We start from the raw sequence: 12,833 nt of genomic DNA, 5'->3' as shown, positions 1-12,833 counted from the left end.
CTACCTACCTACCTACCTATCTATCTATCTATCTATCTATCTATCTATCTATCTATCTATCTATCTATCTATCTATCGAGCCATCTCTGCAGCTCTCATGCTTGTGTCTTTTAAGCCACTGAAGATATATAACAATGAATTTCATGGGTGTGCCATTGGCATATTCTTAGATGAAAACACTCATTATGGCTAGACAAAGAAGGCAAAGAAACTTATAGTTCTAAGGCTCTATCTATCTATCTATCTATCTATCTATCTATCTATCTATCTATTTTTTGAGATGGTCTCTTTGTATAGCTCTCGCTGTCCTGGAACTTGCTTTGCAGACCAGGCTGGCTTTGAACTCATGGAGATCTGCCTACCTCTGCCTCCTGAGTGTTGGGATTAAAGGTGTGTGCCACCACCACCCGGTGCTTTTTACTTGTTCTTATGTCAAAAGAATTATTTTTTATTGAAGGCAGGTTGTGATTATAGGAGGAAGGGAAGTCACTCTATTTAGAAAGATTTTTTTCTTTTGATTGTGTCCTACATCTTATTTATCCATTTATTTCTTTATTTAATGTGTGTTTTCCCTTCGTGTATGTAAGCATACCATGTGCCTTCCTGGTGTCCTCAATAGAACTGGTGTTACAGATGGTCGCTAAGCCACCATGTAGGTACCGGGAACTGAACCTGGGTCCACTGCAAGAGCAAGTGCTATTAACCCCTGAACTATCTCTGTAGCCCCAGACTTTTTAAAAAAAATTCATTATAAGTTTCTAGCTTATAAAGAGAAAGAAAACTTCAGGCAGCATACTAGAAGTTATGAGTTGCATTTTCCTACAGAGAAAAAGAAAATATTTTCTTAAAAAATACATAATACACTCATGAATATAACAAATTAGACTCAGTGGGTTATCAAAAAAGAAAAAGAAGATAAATGAAGTTGAGGGGGATGGGGAGGTAAGTGTGGATCTGGGAGGAGTAGGAAGTAGGAAGGTGAACATAATAAAAATATATTGCATGAAATTCTCAAAGAAATTAATAAAGATGTTATATTGAAAATTATAAAATAATCTGAGCCTTTTATATTTTGTATAGAGGGTATCTCAGTTAGGGTTTCTATCAAAGCAAAGAAACACTATGACCAAGGAACAAGTTGGGGAGGAAAGGGTTTATTTGGCTTACACTTCTAGATCATAGTTCATTATTAGAGGAAGTCAGAACAGGAACTCAAACAGGCAGGCAGGAGCTGATACAGGGGCTATGGAGAGGTACTGCTTACTGCCTTGCTTCCTCTATCTTGCTCAGCCTGCTTTCTTATAGAACCTAGGACCACAAGCTCAGAGATGGTCCTACACACAATAGGCTGTGCCCTCCCCCATTGATCACTAACTGAGAAAATGCCTTACAGCTGAATCTCATGGAAGCATTTCCTTATCTGAGGCTCCTTTCTCTCTAATGACTCTAGCTCCTGCCAAGTTGACACACAAAACCAGCCAGTATAGAGAGACTCTCCCCAGGGAAATATTCTGCTTTTGGGACTCAGACTGCCTTAGGAAGTGACTAACCTGTGTTGAGTGGAGACGTCCCATCAGAGCCACCTACAGCATACAAGAACCCTCCCAACACAGCCACAGCAACTCCTAGTCTTCTAGTGCTCATAGAAGCCACCCGAGTCCACTTGTTCTCCTTTGGATCATACCTGCAGGGAAGAAAAACATGTTCTTATTAGCCCAAGCAGTTTCCATAAGTCTGAAATCACAAGAGATATAATGGATACAGAGATTTACCATAGCTTAAAAAATCTATGTGTACTCAGGCACACACACACACACACACACACACACACACACACACACACACACACACACACACACACACACACACACACACACACCCCTCTACTATTCAGCTTTTTGAATAACCAATTTTTGTCTTTTGTGACAATGGGGGATATTTTGTTAAGTGAATAAATAAGACACATGAAGAAAAATGCAGTGTGATCCTGAAGACAGAATCTAAAAGTAGTATCTAAAAGTAGTCTAATATAGAAGTAAAGAGTAGAATGGATTACTCTCGAATTGAGGGGTAGGCAGGATCAGAGAGATGTTGGTCAAAGAATAAGTTCAAGACATCTAAAGTACAACATGATGAGTAGTTACTGTTGAAATTGCTGAGTGTAGATTTTAGCTGTTTTCACCAAAATGCCCAAAGTATGTAGGGTAATAATACAACAGTTAATTAGTTTGACTTAGCCATTCTACATAGTTTAAATATTTCATGTTTACCACAAATATATTTTTATCAATTAAAGAATACATGGTGTGTGTGTGGGGGACTATAAAATGGTAGAAGGAGAGAACTAATTCTACAAAGTCATCTTCTGATCCCCGCCCCCTCACACACGCATGCGTCCTCTCCCTCTAGGCCATTTACAGCCACATAAAAGTACAACAATAACTCTATGTCCATTAAAAAATTGAAAATTATTTTGATTAAAGATAAATCACCTCTCAACAATATTGAGGCAAGAGACACCATCCTGTCCACCCACGGCATAAAGAAAACCTCCAAGCACTGCCACACCAACGCTTGTCCTGCAGGTGCTTGTAGGGGCCACATCACTGCTCCATTGGTTAGTTTTGGGGTCATATCTGCAAGGAACACATTGAGAGTTTGTATTACATGCCAGAGCTTGGCTGTGTTTGTGGTATTTTGTTGTGAAATAATTCTTTTGTACACTGTGAAGATGTGTCTTTGCCAAAGCACCTTCTGATTGGTTTAATAAAGAGCTGCATGTCCAATAGCTGGGCAGGAAGAGGTTAGGTGTGACTTCTGGGTAGAGAGAGAAGATCATCAGAGGGCACAGAAAAGAAACAAGAGGTGCAAGATGGAAGAAAGGTAAAAAAAAAAAGCCACCAGGCAAAAAACAAATTAATAATTAATATAAATGGGTTAATTTTTTTGTTTGTTTTTTGAGACAGAATTTCTCTGTGTAGCTTTGGAGCCTATTCTAGAACTCACTCTACAGACCAGGCTGGCCTTGAACTCCAAGATCTGTCTGCCTCTGCCTCCCCAAGTACTGGGATTAAAGTTGTGTGTTATCACCCCCAGGCTTCTTTATAACTTCTTGACTTAAAAACACAATTTGCAGCCGGGCGTTGGTGGCGCAAGCCTTTAATCCCAGCACTCAGGAGGCAGAGGCCAGTTTGGTCTACAGAGTGAGTTCCAAGACAGCCTCCAAAGCAATACAGAGAAACCCTGCCTCAAAAAAACAAAAAAACAAAACAAAACAAAAAGAAAAAAAGAAAAAAAAAACAAAAAAGAGAAAAAAAGAGCACAATTTGATTTTTCTTTCTTTTTTCCCCTTTGACACAGAGTCTCACTATGTAGAGTGGCCTCAAATTTGTGATCCTCTTCTGTTTGCCTCCCAAGCGCTGGGATTACATATGCATGCCACCTGTTACTTTCACTTTTCTTACTTTCAAATGCATGTAACATATAGTTCATATGTCTGTCTCTGTTACACTTTATACATTTTACATATATTAATTGTTAATCTATACATTTTACTTTGATTTACTTAGCCCACTGATTCATGTCTAAGTGTCACTCTCCCAGTCATCTTGCCCCCACAATCTATACAGCCAACCCTTCTGTTTTTATTTGTTTTTGTTTTTTAGCTGTGCCGTATCTAGAACCAATATCCAGAACTGGATATACCAGTTTTTACAGGTATGCTATGGAACTATGACAAATCATTGTAGGTCAACACAATTTAATGAAAGAGAATGTGCGGCAATAAGAAACTTAAAGTAATATCACTCACGGTAGAGTTTCAATGTGCCAGATACCTCAACAATTGACTAGTACAATATGTATACGCATACTTAAAATACTTAAGAAAGAGCAGAGGAGTAACTCATCTGCAGTCAGAGGTTTTATGCAGGAAGTAACATTTCAAATCTTGTAAGCCTTAAAGGGTCAAAGATATTTCTGGGGAGAAGAACAGAATGCATACATGCAAGCACAGAAGACGGCAAGAAGACAGTATGTTCAAAGAGCTGTAGCAATTTGTTGTATCTGCAGTAGCATGCTTACAGAATGGTGTCCAATGGAGAAGAGACCAGAAAGATCGGTAGAGATCATAAAGGTCTTGTGTGTCTTTCTAAGGAGTCTAGACTGTTACCTGGTCTCACAGATGTAATACTAAAATAGTAAGTCACATCTGTTTCTTACTTAACATCTCAAACAAAATCATAGGCACAATAGGGACTTTTTTCAAATTAACCTTACCTTTCAACACTATTGAGATATGAGGATCCATCATGGCCACCTACTGCATATAATAGGTCATCAAGAACACTGACTCCAACTCCACATCGCCTTTTACTCATTGAAGCTACCATTCGCCACTCATTGGTCTGTGGATCATACCGTTCAACACTGGAAATGGCATCTCCACTACACCAACCACCAACTAGGAAGGGACAGAAATGGTTAAGAGAATACCTGTCCTAAGGAAGACTGCTAACCTCACTGTGACCCAATGCTCTGACTCACCAAGCACATGTAGAAGCTTGTCAAGAACAAGTATAGTCACCAAAAGTCACCAACAGTCACTGGGCTGTAACCTTGATCTTGGATTCTAGTCTCTAGAACTGTGAGACAATGCCTTTCTTTTGTCTGAACTACTGAGTCGATGATATTTTGTTATGGCATCCTGGGTAGACTAATATAGTGAGTAAGATTTGAAATAATTGCAAGCCAAGTTCCATTATCCTTTTCTAAAAGACCGTGGGGCAGGGAGGGGCTGTGGTAATGGCAGATATGCTAAGTTTGTTTTTCTTTCAAATCATCCCCATTTCAATATAATGTAAGAGTGATTTTGAAGCTTAAAATAATACCAGGTTATTTTATGCTCAAAACACTTTGAAACTACTAGTTTTTACCTGGTATCAAATAAACTTCCGAGCTACATTAAAAGCAGAATAATATTAACCACCTTCTAGATAGACCTAAAATTTCACTTTATTTCAAATGTCAATATGCTATAATTTTACTTTACTGTTGTTTCATTTAAATCAATCTAGTACTGAACCACAGCAAGTCTTGTATACAGTAATTTGCTTAAATGTGAATTGTGTAATTGGGCATAAACAAGGAATTTCACTATCAGAGAAAACATCTTAAATTCTAAAATGGCTCTAAGCTGGAAATGTGAGGGTTCATAATCTTTGAAGTCAATCAAATAGCCTAATCATTAAATTTCTGGCACAGCTACATGATGGATAGCTATTCAAACCAGCTTTATATTGGACTGTATGGCTTCACATCAAATAAATGCTACCTGATAAGTGGTATTATTTAATACCAAAAGGCCAAAAAAAAAAAAATGGACGCTTCAGGAACAAAATTTAAATTTCACCTGTTGACGTAGAGAAGTCTGAGACATAGTTTGTTAATTCCACTGGCTCATGGTGATTTTGTGCACTATGATTCCCATGTCAACCATGGATGACATAATTAGATATTAGAGACTTAACTGTGAATCCCCCAAAATCATATATTGAAGTCAAAGCCCCACTGTGACTGGAGACTGCCTTCAAGGAGGTAACTAGAGTGAAATGAAGCCATGAAAGTGAGCCATTATAGTAGGACCAATGAGAGGAAAAGACATTAGAGTTCTCTTATCTCTGCATAGAGAAAAGGCCATCTCAGGCCAAGGTCACAGAGAAAGGAACTCTGCATATGGAGGAGGAAGGTCTCAGTGGTAGCCAATGCTGCTGGCACTTTGGTTTTGGACTTCAGCCTACAGAACTATGAAAAGATAGATTGCTTTATCTTTTTCTTTTTTGTTTGTTTTTGAGACAGGGTTTCTCTATATAGCCCTGCTTGTCTTGGAACTCACTTTGTAGACCAGACTGGCCTAGAACTCACAGAGATCTACCTGCCTCTACCTCCTGAGTACTGGGATTAAGGGCATGTACCATCAAGCCCAGTTGAAAGGACAGATTTCTATTAATCCATTTGCTATGTACCAAGTTGTAATTATTAAAAAGAAATCCCAAACCTGGGAACTCTTAATTTCTATTAAATAGCATGCACCTAAAGAAATATATTCAGGGCCGGGCATTGGTGGCGCATGCCTTTAATCCCAGCACTCGGGAGGCAGAGACAGGTGGATCTCTGTGAGTTCGAGGCCAGCCTGGTCTACAGAGCTTGTTCCAGGACAATACAGAGAAACCCTGTCTCGAAAAATCAAAAAAAAAATATATATATTCAGAAAAGGGGCCATACACCTTTGTATATATCTATAGTGTCTACTTTACAACTACTTTAGATAGATTTGCCCAAAATGTATTACAATAAAGAAGCTTACACAAGCTTTGCAGGCACCATTAAACAAAATGAAAACTAAGAGTAAAATCAAGAAATGAATATAGTTTCAATGGTGGAGCAAACCTTTAATCCCAGCACCTAAGAGACTAAGGAAGGCAGATCTCTATGAGTTCAAAGCCAGCCTGGTCTACAAAGCAAGTTCCAGAACAGCCAAGGCTATTACGAAGAGAAACTCTGTCTTGAAAAAAAAAAAATCACTAAGAATAAACAGCGCTAATCTGGAAATCTGAAGTTTGAAATGTTCCAAATTGCAAAACTTTTGGAGTAGTGACATGATTTTGAAGTATTGATGACTTCAAACTTCTCAGATCAGAAACAGCCAATCACCTGGAAGACATAGGTTATACCCCTAAACTGTAAGCCCAAATCATCTTTTCTTCCCTTAAGTTTCTTCTCATCAGACACTTTGCTACAGCAACATGTACAGTGACTGGTTGCATGGATACAAAAGTGCCCTAAAAGGAAGGGTTCAAACATTTAGAGGCAACAGTAGCAGTAAAATATGTCAAATTGTCTTGAGCACAGCCAATTTCTAAGGAGTCAGTAAAGTCTTTAATGTAAAATAATGTTTTTGGAAACTACATGTAATTATGAAGTGATCTGAACTTAGATTAATGCATGTAGCAAACATACATTGTATAATACTTTTAGATGGATTTTTAAGAGTACTTGTTTGAAGACTAACACTGTTGACTTACTATGTGCATCTTATGATATCACAGCTATCTAAATGATTATTCAAACATATATGAAAATATTTGGTTTAATCATGGTATATTAAAATTTAAGTCTGTACTAGGCATGGTGGTATATAGATAGAAGCTACAATTCTAGCACTGGGAGGCTGAAGTGGGAGGACCATGGGTTTGAGGCTAGCCTGCTCTACATAGAAAGTTCCAGGACAGCTTGGGCTACACAGTGAGATTTTATCTTAAAGAAAACAAAAACCTAAACAAATAAAAAGGATTGACACCTGCAAAGAGCACTTCTCCACATCGAATAGGTTTTCGAGGTCTTGTCCTTGGTCCTTGCATTAGTGGTCGTTCTTGAGGCAATAGAAGGTAGTTTTTAGCCTCATCTACCAAGTCTCTGTAGAAAAGAAACTTTGCATTTATTCCAAATGGTTAAATAACATTGCAAGTTAAGTCCCTATATAGTGTAAGAAAACATGTTGACAAAAGAGAACAAGCACAAGTTAAACCAAATCCTTGTTGCCAGTCAATACAAAAATTGGCATAAACATGAAACCATGATGCAAGTCACACTAGGAACTCTAAGTTGATTGGCATTTCTACCATAACTTCATACTTGAAGCAAATTCCTACCTAAACTGCAGCAATCATAGAGCAAACAATATCTTACCTGCCTTACCCTCCATAAAAAATCTAACTTGATAGTATTTTCTAATTAGTTTTATTAGGTCCCACAAGCTATCGGGGAAGGACCACATCAATAAGAGCAGTAGGTATCTGCTGAATTAAAACAGCAATAAAGCTGGGACAAAAAGCACTTTAGGACACTAATACTAAGGTACTAGCTAGTTTCATATGAATGGTTTAATATGACTAGTCCAATAAATTTCCCAATGTTCCTTTAAGAGCATAGACTAGAGATTATACATAGTACAATATTCTGTATATGAAGTTTTTTAGGTGATTCAGTGCCTTATTTGTGAACTCTACTATACTGTTGTACTTAAACTCCAAATGTGCCTTTAACTACTCTGCGTTTTCATTTCTCACTATTTACACTACACTGAGTAATTCATAAATGATTGGTGCTATGTATAGGCCAAAAATGCATTTTCCTTTCTTTATTTATCCTAGTAACAAGATTAACATAACACAAAACAAAAATTAAAAGGAAGTCAAACCAAAGATTAAGAATTTTTTCTAGTTTCCCAAACTTGAAAGACTGATTCATTGAGTTTCTACTCTAGCCAAAGGTTCTAGACAGACTGCAGCAAGATAACACTGAGCATTCAACATAGAATTAATAGCAACAATATGGTGACCTTCTAGTTTCTGTTTTAAGCTCTTATTATATGCACTCATGTAATTAATAGCCTTATGGAAAGGGACTACAGCACAGAGTAAGTGCTGCCTAGTGCTGATGGTAGGGTACCAACAGCCAACTTTCAAAAGTGACTGCACAAGTACTTTACTTTCCATATCAGGATCAACATAATCTGATTTATGCTTTAATTGAAGGATAGCTTTGTATTGCTTCCTCATATTTCATCCTGTGTAATTTACGTAATTCCTTTCTGTTATTCCCATTAGGGGAACTGACTGCTAGTGAGCTATTCTGTTCTATTTTTACGAACTTGAAAGTTTTCGTTTTCTTTCTTTCTTTTTTTTTGGGGGGGGTGGTTGAGGCAGGGTCTCTCTGTGGCTTTGGAGGCTGTCCTGGAACTAGCTCTTGCAGACCAGGCTGGTCTCAAACTTACAGAGATCTGCCTGCCTCTGCCTCCCGAGTGCTGGAGAAGTTTTCTTTTCAACATTTATTTATATGTATGTGATGCGAGTGTCACAGCATGGGTGAGCAGGAGTCAGTTGTGTTCCTCTGCCATATGGGTTTTTGGATCGAACACAAGATGTCAGGCATGGTGGTAAGTACTTTACCCCTGAGCCATCTCAGGAGTACTCCCCATGCACACATGCCCTTTTTCAAATGTAAAAGACAAACACCTAATCTCAAATGTTGCATTTCTCAGTAATGGCAAGACTGAGGTCACAGAAGAAATGCAATGGATTATATGCCCTATCTATGGACTAGGATCTGGGATAGTTCCAAATTTCTTTATTGGAAAGAGAAGTCACAATAGACAGTGTAATCTGAGTAGTTCGAGTACTGACTGGTTCTCTTACTTATATTTGGAATATACTAGTAAGGGGGCATTGCGAAAATGCCAAAAGGTTTGGATGTGAAAATAAATCTTAAAATCTGCCAAACCGAAAGATCAATTTATTACATAAAGCATGTATCTATTACAGAGATAGCTCCGTAAATCAGTAAGGTCTTCATTCTTCTTCTTCTTCTTTTTAAAGATTTATTTATTTATTATAAATACAACATCCTACCTCCATTCATGTCTGCATGCCAGAACAGGGCACCAGATCTCATTATGGATGTTGTGAGTCACCATGTGGTTGCTGGGAATTGAACTCAGGATCGCTGGTAGAGCAGCTAGTGCTCTTAACCTCTGAGCCATCTCTCCAGCCCAGGTCTTTATTCTTAAGACTATTTGGAAATGACTTCATTGAGCTCTACTAATGACCTCCCAAAAGCTACCTTGGGAGGGGCAGGGCTTTCAACTCTGTCTACAATCTTCAAAGTAAGTCTATCTTGTTCCTCAGATATTATGCGATCAATGAGAAAGTACTCATGGATAGAGTCATGGCATTATTTAATTTATTTCACAGAAAAACAATAGTAGAGAATTGACTCTTCAAAGTCAAACTTGCATCGAAACTTAGAAATCTACTTCTTTATTGCCACTTCTACTCCAATAAACACCACACATTAAAAAGCCAGAACAACAGGGACTCAGTGTTTAAGAGCACTGGTTGCTCGTCTAGAGGATTCAGGTTCAATACCCAGCACCCGCATGGAAGCTCACAACCATCTGCAACTCCAGTTCCAGGGGCCCCAATACCCTCACACAGACTTACATGCAGACAAAACACCAAAGCACATAAAATAAAAATAAACATTTATTTAAAAAAACCAACAAAACTGAGCAGTTGTTGGAATTTCTCATCCGCTCATACCTGCATTCTTCATCACTTTTAATGAGGGGATCAGAGCCTACAGTGCCCACCAGGAACTTGGGACTAAGCAAAGGCAGGCGAACATGTTGCAGCACCTATGAAATAATAAACACAATTAAGGCAAGAGAGCCCATTACAATTTGTTAGGAGAGTAATCACTCATGCTTACTGATTGTGTAGCCAAGAGTTTTTGGATGTAATTGGACATAATAAGTATAAAAGAGTGGAAGGGATAAAAAGTAAATCTAAAATTTATTCTATTACCTCAATAATGTAGACTAGTTAAAAAACTAAAAACAGGTTAGTATCACTTTAAAATGCTGCTTTTAGCTTTCAACAGTAAGCTATAAACTTTTAGAATATACTTTCCAGGGATGGAGAGATGGCTCAGCAGTTAGAAAGTACTTGCTCTTACAGAGGACCTGGTCAGAATGCCCAACACCCACACAGCAGCTCACAACTGTCAGTAACTCCAACACCCAAGGGATCTAAAGCCCTATCCTGACCTTTCTGGGCACCAGGCACACACATGGAGTACATAAATACATGTAGGCAAAAAACGTATACATATAAAGTAATAAATAAATAAACCCTTAAAAATTGCACTTTCCCCTCATCTTCAATTTTGCTTTCTGCATTTTCAGTTATTGTTTGTCAACTCTAGTCAGATAATAATAAATGAAAAATTCTAAAAATAAAAATTTGTAAGTTACATTACTTTTATTACAGTATACTACTATGTTCTGTTTATAATTAGTTATTGTTAATCTTTATTGAACCTAATTTATAAGTAAAACTTTATCACAGACTATATGTGTGTGTGTGTGTGCGCGCACGTGTGTGTATGTTTTGAAGGTTTTAGGCATTCTTTAAATATCTTGGAATGTATCTCCTCTGGATAAGAAAAAAACTATTTATGGTCATGACAAGAATGAATCTTAAACATGTGACCACTCAGTTCCAATTCAATCACTTACTGTTCAAAGTATGGTAGGACTTCCAAGCTACAGAGCAGATACATTATTATGTTTTACACAATTTCTGAATTGTGTAACAGTTCAAACAGAATGAATCCCAAACAGACAGGAGTCAAAGAAGCAATAATTTCACAATAAGCAATCAAATGCTTCTAAAGGTTCACTACCTAGACTATTTGGAAATAAGGATTGTTTTGTTTTGACTGTTTTGTTTCTGCAAGGTAAGAGCATAGTTTTCATCTAGTACAAAGCAGTTTTTCAGAGAAGCATTTTGATTCTTACCTGGGATAACTGAGGACGTCTTTCCTGAATACTGTATTTGACCCAGGCCATCACTGCATTGAACACTTGTTCTTCACTCCGAACATTGAGCTCATCACTAGATATTATATCAATCAGTTGGTTGGCTGGAAGTAACATAAATTCTTCACTCTCCATTACCTGCTCAGATTTAGGTAGGAAAAAAGGAACCTATAAGCACAATTTTTGCCTTTATCTGTTTTTTTTTTTTTTGGTTAGAAGGCAAAATTATATTCCACAGTGGAGTTAGTGTTTAAAACAAGTTTCAAAGGAGAATAGTTACAAAAGCCAATTACTGTATAAAAGTTTTCCTTTTAAAAATTAATGAATAAAATAAAAATTCATATTCAAAATAAAATACATAGTCATACTAAATTAAAGCTTCATAAAGATAAGAGACGTATAAAACGCCAGTAAAGCTTGCAGAGGGAGATTAACTGCTAAAAAGGCAGGAACATCATGGCCTCAGTTTACAAAACCTAACGTATAAAGACACCATCAGTTCTGAAAGCATGAATATAATGAAGCAAGAATGAGACTGGAATTTGTATTTAACTGAAGCACTGTATTAAAATTACAGGCAACTCTAATTTGGGTGCTGTTGGTTCTTTAATGTCCAGAAGTAACATTTAGGCCTAGTTCTAATAAGAGTTCTGGCCTTTGTGTCCTGCAAAACTTCAGCTGTAGCTACCTTGAATGTCTATTTATGTATTTCCCAGTTTATCTATTAAGTACAAGTTTGGTATTGCCTATCTTTAAGAAGGCCTTAACATTCTTTTAAAATTTCATCAGAAGATAACTTTTTTCTGTTATATGGATTAAAAACCAAATGTTAGCAGGCTGGGGAATGTAGCCTAGTGGTAAAGGTCTTGCTTAGCATGTGTAAGGGCCTAGGTTCTATTCCCAGCACTACAAACCACCACAAGGTCTGCACTGAGATTTTTCTCTTGCCATAGTCAGAATGGCAAGAGAATGAAGAAAACAAGCAAAATTATATGCTGAAAAAAAAATGAGGGTAGGAAAGACCTCTTATGCATGGTTACTAAGAACAATACATTAATTTAGCTGCTATGGAAACTGGTATGCAAATTCTCAGAAACTAAAGGGAGAATGATTCTGTGGCACTACTTAGATACATTAATCAAAGGAGTCAAAGTTAGCATACAGTAGATACCTACATTCTCATCTTCACTGCAGCACTGCTCATAACAGCTAAGTTAGGGAGTCAGTCTAGAGGTTCATCAATGGACGAGTGAAGAAAATGTGACATACACAGTGGAAGATTTTTCCATTATAGAATACAAAATTAGCTGACCATAGTGGCTCTCACGCCAGTAACTCAGCACTTGGGAGGTTGAAGAGGAAGGATTTCTGTCAGTTCAAGGCCAACTTGGATTCC

General features: G+C 37.5%; 1 protein-coding gene across 1 annotated transcript in view; it reads right to left on the bottom strand.

Annotated features, from left to right (window-relative positions):
* Klhl20 (kelch like family member 20) overlaps positions 1-12,833 on the bottom strand; it is a 45,715-nt gene that overhangs the window by 6,092 nt on the left and 26,790 nt on the right. The window contains exons 4-9 of the mRNA XM_005071335.4: positions 11,417-11,575; positions 10,158-10,252; positions 7,358-7,473; positions 4,279-4,462; positions 2,493-2,636; positions 1,551-1,684 (exon numbers count right to left, since the gene is read on the bottom strand). Coding sequence (XP_005071392.1) covers positions 1,551-1,684; positions 2,493-2,636; positions 4,279-4,462; positions 7,358-7,473; positions 10,158-10,252; positions 11,417-11,575 — 832 coding nt within the window. The remainder of the gene's footprint in view (positions 1-1,550; positions 1,685-2,492; positions 2,637-4,278; positions 4,463-7,357; positions 7,474-10,157; positions 10,253-11,416; positions 11,576-12,833) is intronic.

This window comes from Mesocricetus auratus, unplaced genomic scaffold, assembly GCF_017639785.1.
Source record: "Mesocricetus auratus isolate SY011 unplaced genomic scaffold, BCM_Maur_2.0 Super-Scaffold_100676, whole genome shotgun sequence".
Lineage (NCBI taxonomy): Eukaryota > Metazoa > Chordata > Mammalia > Rodentia > Cricetidae > Mesocricetus > Mesocricetus auratus.
Note: the sequence above shows the minus strand (reverse complement) of the source record. Positions and strands in the feature narration are given on the sequence as shown.